Source organism: Bubalus bubalis, chromosome 6, assembly GCF_019923935.1.
Source record: "Bubalus bubalis isolate 160015118507 breed Murrah chromosome 6, NDDB_SH_1, whole genome shotgun sequence".
In the NCBI taxonomy this organism is placed as follows: Eukaryota; Metazoa; Chordata; class Mammalia; order Artiodactyla; family Bovidae; genus Bubalus; species Bubalus bubalis.
Window position 1 is genome coordinate 95,536,889 of NC_059162.1, and position 10,956 is coordinate 95,547,844.

The 10,956-nt window shown below is 57.9% G+C and overlaps 1 protein-coding gene across 1 annotated transcript; it reads left to right on the forward strand.

Moving 5' to 3' along the window:
* Positions 1–2,179: 2,179 nt before the first annotated feature.
* DMRTA2 (DMRT like family A2) lies at positions 2,180–9,090 on the forward strand. Its single transcript, XM_025289478.3, has 2 exons — positions 2,180–5,567; positions 6,938–9,090. The coding sequence occupies exons 1-2, from the start codon at positions 4,952–4,954 to the stop codon at positions 7,987–7,989; spliced, it is 1,668 nt and encodes a 555-aa protein (XP_025145263.1). The 5' UTR covers positions 2,180–4,951; the 3' UTR covers positions 7,990–9,090.
* Positions 9,091–10,956: the final 1,866 nt, after the last annotated feature.

Sequence of the window (10,956 nt, forward strand, 5' to 3'; positions counted from 1 at the left end):
ATGTGTGCGATTGTGTGAAGGCGGGCTTTCTGCTCTCCTCACCTCATTTGTCCCAGAGGTCTGACTTTCTCTGCCCAGGGTCCGGCGGCCCACTGGGGCCTGTAGTAGTGTTAGGTCCGTGGACTAGCCAGGCACAAGTGCTTAGGCTCTGGTCTGGGTGTTCAGTCACCTGGGTGGGAGTCTGTGGAGCTCTGGGTGAGAGGTCACACACCGAGTGTATGTCTCAGAATGAGAACATGCTTATGAGAGGGCTGTGAAGTCCATCAAACTTTCAGAAGGGGTCCTCTGGGATGGGAGAGCAGCGTCGGAGTTGCATTTAGATCCCCTGGAGAAGGAAATGGCAATCCACTCCAATCTTTTTTCCTGGGAAATTCCATGGACAGAAGAGCCTGATGGCCTACATTCCATAGGGTCACAAGAGTTGGACAGGACTAAGCGACTAAACCAGCAGCACCACCTGAGGTGCTCAGGTGTGAGGGTGTGTCCAAGACTTGTGCAGAATGAGGTCACACGTGCAGATTGTGTGTCCAGCTGTGAAGCCACACTGCAGCGTGCGTAAGGGGCATACCCCCTAATGCCTCAATCTGAGCATGCTTTCCCCACCCTTGGCGGCCAGGTCCAATGACTCCCTTCCGGTCTGCTCCCCTCTGAGAGCACAGTTCAAATCAGGACTAGCCCGAAGTGGCCTATGGAGGTGTGAGTACAGCCACCTCATCGGAGGACGGTTACTCTGACTCCTTCCATGACACATGCACTCACATGAGCATAGGGGGACATCAGAACCTCAGGGACATCAAAAGAAAAGGTTCTGGTCCCGGACCTATTGGGTTGTGAATGCAAGGAGAAACGCCAGGCTCTAGGGAGGCAGGGTTCCTCTGGTTGAGCAGGGGTCCAGGCTGTGTCCTCTCCCCGTCTTAAGGAAATGAGATTCCTTCTACACCAGCGGGATAAAATACGGGGACCCCAAACCTTGTGGCTTGACCCTTGGATGCCGCAGGATCACTGGGACGGGAGTAGGGGGAATCTCATAGCGGCCTGGCCTCAACGCCCACCCCCGCCTGCGCCTCCCAAACTAGGCGGACGTCTATACTTCTTTTCGTTTGGGGTTTAAAATGACTAGAAAACTTTGTCCAAGAGAGCTCTGGGAGGCGTCTGGCCCCCGGCGCCACATTCTCTTCTCTCTCCTCCAGCCACCCCCCCGCCCCCGCTAGGGTGCAGTTAACGCATAGATTTCCTTAACCTCATAACCTTGTCAAGGTGCTGGAAGGTGGGGGTCTGGTTCCTACGCCCCTGAAGAACTATTATTCCAGACTCACTCCCTTACCCTCACTCAGAGCGGGAGACCCAACGGGGGCTGACACTTTTCTCTCTCAGGCTCCAGCGAATGGAATATGCTAGGGGCGAACAGCCCGGTTTCTACCATTATCGAAGACCGTCAAGGTCTGAGCATGTCGCGCGCGGGCCTGGTCAACTTTCTGGAAGCAATCTCCCCGTACGTGCCAGGCGCTTCCGCTAACCAGCCCCTCCCCTGCCGGGGTCCCCGGCTTAGCTTCGCTGAGGAACTTGCGCGATGTTCTCTGGCATGCGGCGGCAACCCCGCTTGTCTAGCCTTGCCACCCCAGTTGCCCAGCCCCAGGCTCAGAGGCGGCTGCGCTGGCAGCAGTTGACCTTCCAGGTGGGAAGGGCTGCGTCCGGAGGGCCCCAGCCGAATCTTCGCGCCCAGGACGGCGGGCCAGAGCCTGGGGGCCCTGGAAGTTCGAAAAAGCTACGCTGAAAAGCTTGGTCGGGAGTGGAGAGAGAATGACAGGAAATTCATTTTTCTTTGCTCATGAATTAAATGAATTTTCTTTACTTTCGGAGTAAAGAGAAAAGAAAAAGAATGAGAGAACATTAGAACGAGAAAAAGAAAGAAACGGGAAAGAGTCAGAGCTAGAAAAACCCGAAGCGATCCCGCTCGAGGACCGCGGCATTAATTCCAGATGTTGCCATTCAAAAGGGAAACAAAATCCGAAACCTGTTACCTCAGCGCACCGAGCTGTTCCTCAGAGCCGTGACGTCAGGACGGGAGAGTGTGACCAAAGTTAAAACTACTCTTGGGGGCCCGCGGCGACCTTGTCTCCGGACTGGAAGGACAGACAGACTGATGTGCGTCCTGCGTTGAAGGAGATCTGGGGAGTCGGAGAGGCCACTTTTCATTTTCGTTTAAAAAAGAAAATCAAACTGTTTGTTAACTTAAAACAACGATGAAAATAACCCCACCATCACGGAAAAGGTATCTGGATGTTGCAAAAGCGAGGAAAAGAAAGCGCAAGATGGGGCAGAAGGACGGAGTAGGGGGGCTGGGAGGGGAAAGGCGCAGAGCGCTCTGGCCCGGCGGGCGCCGACAGGAAGCGCAATCTCATTTCTTCTCTCCCGGCCCCTTTCTAAAAACGAAAATCGTTAAGCCACACTTACCCTCCGTGATGCCTATCGTATCAGGACTTTTAAAATAAAGGACCTGCGTTTTAAAGGCGGCAAAGGGGGAAAAAATTGTCTCAACTATCCCAAACGCGTCGGACTGGGGAACAAGCCGAAACGGAGCGGGATAAAGGCAGAAAAATCATCCTGGCATTTATGCCATGAGCACCCTCCCTTCTCCACCCCCGTGCTCCCATTCCACCCCCACCCCGGCCGCGGTAATTGAATTGTCACCTGCCCCCATCCCGCCCCCAGCCGCCAGGGCTACTTGGGAATGTCGGCCTTGCCAAGCGCCCCTAGCCAGTGAGAGCGGCGCAGCAGAGCCCGCGCCCCAGAAACCGAAGGGTTACACACGTCTACGTAGAGGCGCACCGGACACGGTAATTAGGCGCAATTCACACGCTCTCAGGCACACGGAAACTACTTGTCACGGTATTTTCAACGCTCCTCCTTGCCCACTTTTTTCCACTCCTTCCCTGGCGCGCCCCCTCCCCTCCCCGAGGCGCTCAGAGAAGCTTTTGGAGTTTCGAATCTTTCGGACACTGTAGAATGCGGGGCTCCCCGGACGCGGGCCTGGCCAATCAGAGCGCCGTTTGCCTCCCCTGGCCAATGGCAGGCGCCACATTGTTGTCCAATTCTGTCTAATGGAGCCCTAAGGAGCAACAATAGAGCAGGCGAGCGGCTCATTGAGAGTCTGGCAGCGCCGGGCAACTGGGGCCCGGCTGTGCGCAGCGTCCGGCGCGCTCAGCGAAGGGACGCGGCGAGGGCCGGGTCGCGGGTTCCAGCCAGTCGATCCCTAAACGGTCCCCCGGCTCCGATTTCCGACGGAAGGGTTGAACTGCGCAGCGTTCAGAGGGGGTCCGGAAGTTCGGACATGGTGACTGAAGGAGGGTGACGTGGTCAGATCAGGGGACGGGGGCAAGGGGAAGAGGCCGAGAGCACCAGCGTCGCGGGCGGAGCTGGGAGGCGCGCGCAGCGCCCGCGGAGGAGGATCCCCGAGCCCAAGGCAGGTAGTTGAGGGCCTCAGGGAGGGCGGGGGGACGCGGCCCGGCCTTCCGCCCCTGTTGACGAAGCCCGGGCCACTCTGGCTTTAGGGACTGCGCAGCTCGAGGGGCCTGAGGGAAGAGGCAGCGCTCACTGGAATGGGGTCCAGAATTCTTGCGCGGAGACACCAGGACCCGGTCCTGGGCTCAGGCCGGGAACCCGGGACCCAGAGGAGGCCGCGGCGGAAGCTTAAGAGTTGGGCCTTCTTGGGCCTTCAGAGGCCAAGGCGCAGGGGGGACTCCTGTGTTCTCCGAGACCCAGTTCCAGAGGCCACTCCCAACGCCTCGGACCTGCCAGCTTGGGCCATTCAAGTCCCACGAACCCCAACTCCGAGACCAGAACTTGGGAAATCTGCTCCCGAGTGGGGTCCCGCGGGGCCCCAGGATGGGGAGGGCGTGTCTGACGACTGGATCCCTAAACCAGGAGGGGAGGGGAAGGCTGGGTGAGTGGCTCAGCGAAAAGGCTCACTCTTCTGCAGTGCCTAACTTCTGCAAGATACTTTTTCCTCCCCGACTACTCCAGACTACAAGGCTAAAAACTTGTAGTTTTTACTCGATTCCCAGCCCAGCCTATGCCTGAGGGTTCTTTTTTTCACGCACACACCTCTCTCCCAGACCTCGGTCCCAGACCCCAATATCACCTGTTTCTCGCTGTTTTTTTCGCCTCTCATGCTAATCTAAGGGGTGGGTTTGCCTATTGAAAAGAAGTTTCTTGCTCTGAATTTCCTCTTTAGTCCTCATTCCCAGGCCTCCTAAACTCAGCTCCACAACCATTTTCTCTTACTCTCTGGAGGCTCGTACCTTGGAATTTGGAGCCCCCACATTCCCACGGGTCCCTGGGCCCCTGGGCCTAATTTTGACCCTGAGTTTGTTTCCTCGCCTTCACTCCACTTCCTAGAGCTTTTTTTTTTTTTTTTTTTTCCCTATTCTTGATTTTTTTCTCTCTCATTCACCTCTCACCAGAGAAAACTGTTCCAGCCCCACCAGCTGATCTCCATGCTTTAGTACCTCCCTCCTCCTCACCCTTCTACAAAACCGAACGTTTCGCTCCGGATTTCCCTGTTTTGGTCTTGGCATCAGTCTAATTGTTGGGTCAAATTTTTCTCTAATCCGAGTCCCATCAAACATTCTTCTCTACCCGACTAACCTCAGTTATGCTAAAGTTTGGGGGTATTTTTTTTTTTTTAAAGAACCCACGTTACACTCATCTGAACCAGTGTCAAACTTTTTTCTCCAGCGGAACCACTGATTCAAATGAAATCTACACACAGTGCATAAATGAGTTATAAGAAGAACTCTGAAGGGAGTGGGGTGAAGGAGCTGGGCATTTACAAGGAGGCTCCAAAGCAACTCCTCCCAGCAATTTGGTAACTGTTAGCCAAACTCTCCGCTGCCGAAATGCCCCTCTCTAAACCTGGATTCCTCAAGGGTGCGCTTTAGCTTAGTGCATCATGCGCTCCTCACCGCAAGTTTCTCCTCTCTTCCCACGGTCTTCCACGCCAGGTCCTGCCATGGAGCTGCGCTCTGAGTTGCCCAGCGTACCCGGCGCGGCGACGGCGGCGGCGACAGCGACGGGGCCGCCCGTGGCTTCGGTGGCGTCGGTGGCAGCGGCGGCGGCGGCGGCCGCTTCGCTACCCGTGAGCGTGGCGGGCGGCTTGCTACGGGCGCCGCCGCTGCTGTTGCGGGCTGCGGAGAAGTACCCGCGGACGCCCAAATGCGCGCGCTGCCGCAACCACGGCGTGGTGTCTGCGCTCAAGGGCCACAAGCGGTACTGCCGCTGGAAGGACTGCCTGTGCGCCAAGTGCACGCTCATCGCCGAGCGCCAGCGCGTCATGGCGGCGCAGGTGGCGCTGCGCAGGCAACAGGCGCAGGAAGAGAACGAGGCGCGCGAGTTACAGCTGCTCTACGGCACTGCCGAGGGCCTGGCGCTGGCCGCCGCCAATGGCATCATCCCGCCGCGACCGGCCTACGAGGTCTTTGGCTCTGTGTGCGCAGCCGACGGCGGGGGGCCGGGAGCAGGAGCGCCCGCGGGGACCGGGGGCGGCGCCGCGGGCGCGGGGAGCTCAGGTGAGGAGAGGGGAGCAGGGACGGGTCCAGGGGTGCGAGGCCTTAGGGACTTAATCTCCATACTGAAAGAGTAGAATCCCATTCTCCAAATGCCCCAACTGCTGGAGTTGGCTGCGCACCCAGCTGCTAATTTGGGCCATAAACACACAAAACTCTTTCTCCCCTTTCTGAAGCATTTGCACTTTATTCCTTTCTCCCACCGCAGGCCCCAAAGTAAAGGTTTTAATCTTATCGCCTCTACCCAAACGCAGGGATGTCCCAGCTTCCTTGGTTAGTTCACTGGGTCATCTCCCCAGCGCGAAAACCCACGCGTCGTATCTTTTCCTTCTTTCAGCGCTTCTCCACATGCCGCAGATTCCCTATCCCCCCCCCCCCCACTCCCGACCCCCGCCCTCGCCCCTCTCCTTCCCAACTGTCTTCAGAAATCCCACTGTCTCCAAATCTCCTCCCCCACCCCTTTTGTTTTTCTCTAGTATTGAAGACACCGAATTCCTTTTAAACCCCTCAGTTCCCCGGGCGAGATTCCTTTTCTTCTGTTCCCAGTGTTCCATGATCAACCGCCCTGCTCCTTTTTCTCAGCTTCTTTCCCCACTCGTCTCCCTTTTCTCAGAGTATGCGCTCTCTCCCTTCTCTCAATCCCCTTTCCTCTTCCCCCTCTAGCCCCTGCCCTACTCTTTTTGAGACTCCTTAGGCTGTTTTGGTAGGGCTGGGAATTAGGCCGGGGTGCGGGGGGTGGGGAGGGGGGTGCGGAGGGTGAGGGGGGCGGGTTGTCTCAGCTTCCAGCTTGGGAGGGAAGAACTTCTTAGCTCTTGATTTTGGAAAGGATGGATTAAAACAGAGGCTCTACTTTTGCCTGTAGAGAGGCTTGGAATCTTATAAACGCCCAAAGTACCCTCCATTACAGGTTGTGCTGCCCAGGGCCAGAGAACACCCGGGGCTGGCTTGGCTCTTGGAATCACAGGGATAGAGTGAGGCCTTCTATACAGCGTGGTGGTACAGGTGCGAGTTGTTGTTGGCTACTTTTTGAACTCTGGGTCAGGCCACTTCTCCAGAGCAGAGCAAGACTAGGAAGAGTGAAGATGTTAGGCACAGTCGTAGGAAGAGGGTCACTGGACATTGAGTTGACAGGGCATAGGTGGCTGGAGTTCTGGGTACAGAAAGACTGCTCTGACGGCCTGGAAAGAGAGCTAGGGCTATAGGAGTTCAGAGGGGAAGGACCGCTGGAGCAAAAAGACTGGCTTTGGAGCCCAGTGAATGAGGGTTGTGGGGCTCAGAGGGAAAGGAAGCTGAGATCCGAAGGGCTCAGGTGCCACAGGGTGCGGTTATTTCCGTGCTAACCCCTCCTTACATACCCCTTTCTCCCCTCCTAGAGGCCAAGTTACAGAAGTTTGACTTGTTCCCCAAGACGCTGCTTCAGGCAGGCCGCCCAGGCAGCCCGCAGCCGCAGCCGGGAAAGCCCTTATCACCCGACGGCGCGGACTCGGGTCCTGGGACATCGTCCCCAGAGGTGCGGCCAGGCTCGGGCTCGGAGAACGGCGACGGCGAGTCCTTTTCGGGGTCACCCCTGGCCCGGGCCTCCAAGGAGGCAGGTGGCAGCTGCCCAGGCAGTGCTGGCCCCGGAGGTGGCGGCGAGGAGGACAGCCCGGGATCCGCCAGCCCTTTGGGTTCAGAATCCGGTTCTGAGGCCGACAAAGAAGAGGCGGAGGCTTCGCCTGCGCCAGGGCTGGGCGGGGGCCCGGGTCCACGGCAGCGGACGCCGTTGGACATCTTGACGCGCGTCTTCCCGGGCCACAGGCGGGGCGTCCTGGAGCTGGTGTTGCAGGGCTGCGGCGGCGACGTGGTGCAGGCCATCGAGCAGGTGCTCAACCACCACCGCGGGGGCCTGGCGGCCGGCCTCGGCCCCACCGTGCCCCCAGACAAGGCCGCAGTGGGGGCGGTAGGCTCCGCGGACGACGCGTGGCCAGGCCGCGTGGACGCCGCGGCCGCCGGGGGCCCGGGGCTCCCCGCGCCGCTGCAGGCGGGCCCCGCTGCACCTCCTCACCACAGACCTTTGCTGGCCGGTGCCATGGCGCCTGGGGCTCTGGGCTCGTTGAGCAGCCGCTCGGCCTTCTCGCCACTGCAGCCCAACGCCAGTCACTTCGGCGCCGACGCCGGCGCCTACCCGCTGGGCGCGCCGCTCGGCCTCAGCCCCCTGCGCCTGGCCTACTCGGCGGCGGCGGCGCACAGCCGCGGCCTGGCCTTCATGGCTCCCTACTCCACCGCTGGCCTGGTGCCCACCCTTGGCTTCCGGCCGCCCATGGACTACGCCTTCAGCGATCTCATGCGCGACCGCTCGGCCGCCGCCGCTGCTGTGCACAAGGAGCCGACCTACGGCGGCGGCCTGTACGGGCCCATGGTCAACGGCGCCCCTGAGAAGCAGTAGGGCTAGCAGCCCCGAGCCTGTCGGCCCCCAAACAGGGACTCCAGCCTGGTTCCCGCAGGCCGCCGGCCAGGCCTCGCTTGGTGCGCTCTCTGCGCCCCGGCCGGGGTCCTCTCGCTCCATGGTGGTTTTCAGTTTTGTTTTGGACAGTGGGTGGGGAGAGCCGAGCAGAGAGGAGCAGCTTCGGGTGCAAATGTTCTCGGAGGGGATGCGCCGCCCAGATCCTCGACCCCGACCTCCTCATCAAGGCTCCCCAGCCCTTCGAAAGGCCAGGAATTCTTGAGAATTCAGAGGCTGCAGCCGCCGGGCCAGCTCCTGCCTCTCCTGTCTCTATGCTTGTCCCACCTGCCCACGCTCGCAAATGGATGGCAGGATAGTCTGTCTTATGTGTCTCCCCTTTCCTTAAAAAAGTTTAAATATTCTAACAAATATAAATTTAGGATGTATAAATCTCTTGGCACTGAGTTGAGTCTTTGGGACACACATATATATCGATACCAATTGTAAAAAAAAAAAAAGGAAACAAATTCTAAGGTGCACTTTCGTCGTTGCGGTATTTGTCGCTCTCTTTGTTGCTTATGCCGATAAGCATGGGTTTCCTTGGTGCAGTGTGAGTTTTTATATATGTATAAATCTATATATAAACTATACATATATATACAAGCCAGTGTATAATGTTATAAAATGGAATTCTAAGTTATTAATTGTAATCTGTAGGTGACCTCGGTATTAACGTGAAAAATATTCAAAAACAAGCAAAAAAAAAGGACAAAACGGAAAAAATTAGACTATGCGCGCTTTGTACTTATCAGGTTTTATAGATGAAATATATCGTAAACTCGAGACGAATCCTGCCCACCCGCCCCTCTTGCCTGCGGCCGGTCTCTCCCTAAGGAACGGTGAAGGTGCGCACGAAAGCAGGAACGGAGTGACGTGTGACTGAGCCAGAGCCGCCCGCTGGAGCCCATCCCCGCCTCCCCGGACTCGCCAAACACCTCGGCCGAAGGGCCGGCAGCGGGAAACCCTGCTGCAGAGAATGGCTCACATTGTGCTTTCCTTTGCATAGACATGAGCTAGAAATAAATGTTATTTTCTAAGAAAAGAGCAACGAATCCCGTCCCGCTTCTCGGGCGGCCGGGTTGAAAAATCTTAATTTCTCGCGGGAACCGCGGTGCCTGGGAGAAGCTTGGCCGAGGTCCGGCGGGTACTACGACCCTCGGGGGTGCTGGACGAGGGGACTTCCAGCCGCGCCTGGGAGAGGCGTGCGCTCGGCCCTCCAGGAGGAGTGGCGCCCGCTGCTCGCGTGGGACCTGGTGTCCCTCCAGCTCCTGCTCGGGCGGCGGCGGGGTCGCCTGGCCAGTGCTCTCTGTCTCTGGAATCCTGCGAGGCTTGGAGGCCCGGCTCCTGTTCTCCTCTAGGCGCAGATCTGGGCGCCCACCGCGCGCCTCCCTGCTGGGTTTTGGAACGAACCGCAGCCTAGGCATAACCAGGCGACTGGGGTGGGAAGGCTAAGACCGTGTTCCGCCAGAGGGCTGGGAGTTATTTTGGAGTGGTGGGGTTGCGGGGTGCTGCCTTCGCCCTAGGCAGTGTAATCTGAGAGCAGCAGTGAGGACGCGCTTTCCAGCCCGACCTCAGTCCTCACTCCGCACCCCTTTTTCCGTCCCTGCTTTAGCGGAGCGGAGGAAATTAGCGGCTCCGGGCCGACCCCCTCCTCCGGCCTCCCGCGTCCCTCCAGCTCCCAGCTGGGTCACTCCCCCTCTCCGAGAAACCGGGCGCGCCCCCTCCCCTAGGCTGGGCCGGCGACTTCCCAAGGTAAACTTCTGAGGCCGACTCGAGTTCCGCCAGGCGGTGAAACTTAATAGCAGGACAAGAAAACGGTTTAATAAAGAAGGGCTTTAATAGGGAACTAATTTGATTGAGTTGCCTAATTCCACTTTAATTGGAAAGGGTTTTGGCTGTTTGGTTATAAAGTGAGAGGGTGAGGAAGAGCTGGAAGTGGGGGGCGGTGAGAAGGAGTGAGAGAAGAAAGATGGGGCAAGACAGAGATGGCTCGAGACAGGCAATGAAGATAAGGAAGAAAAAGGGGGGGGGGGGGGGAGAAAAGAGGAAAGAGTTACCTATGAAGGAGAGAGGAAAGCGGGAGAAAGTGAGCGGAGCTTCAAGAAGTGTGAACTTGCTTGTGCTTCCAGGCTGCGCTGTCCTGCCTCCCACTCCAGGTTTTCGGATGCCTCGCGGTTTCTCTCATTCCGGGTTCTATCCACCCCCTCCTCAGCATCTGCCCTCATCCCCACTCGAGGTGAACTTAAGATCGGCCTTGATCTCTTGGTTTCAAGAGGGATCTATACTGGATGCTCTGACGTTTTTGGTTCCTGATGGTCCTCAAGCCAGGCCTGGGGAGGCTGCCTATAGGCCCGTGTTACCCACTCTCTAAAACACCTAGAGCTTCACAGATTCCAAGGGCATTATTTTAGCTCGTCTTCGCAGGCAAATCAGCAGGAAACCGAGATCCAGAGTGGTTCAGGGACTTGTCCACCCATCCGGGGACCTTGGATCTCTTTCCCTTTCTATTTTCCCACTGGGCCTACTACTTCTTCTCCTCTCTTGAAGCGGTCTCGGCTGACCGACGGTGGGGGCTCTGCGAAAATTGCACTCCTGTGTACACACGCGGCCCAGGGAGGAGAAACGACTCTCTCCTAGCGCCCAGAGAGGCCGCGGGGCCTCCGTTAGGTTCGAACGTTTCATAGAGCTCAGAACGGTTCTCAGGCGGTGGAAGTTAGAGGGGCTGGGGTAGCGGGGTTCCAAGGTTCCTCTTCTAGCTGGTTCTTCAGCTCGCTTCTTGCTGGAAACCCAGGGCAGTCAGTCACTGCCTCGGCGCCTGGCGAAGGCCTACATCTTTGGCGCTCCAGACTCCACCGCCCACTGAGCAGTAAGGAAGGCTAAGACTGACCCGTTCAGAGTCGGACATCTGCG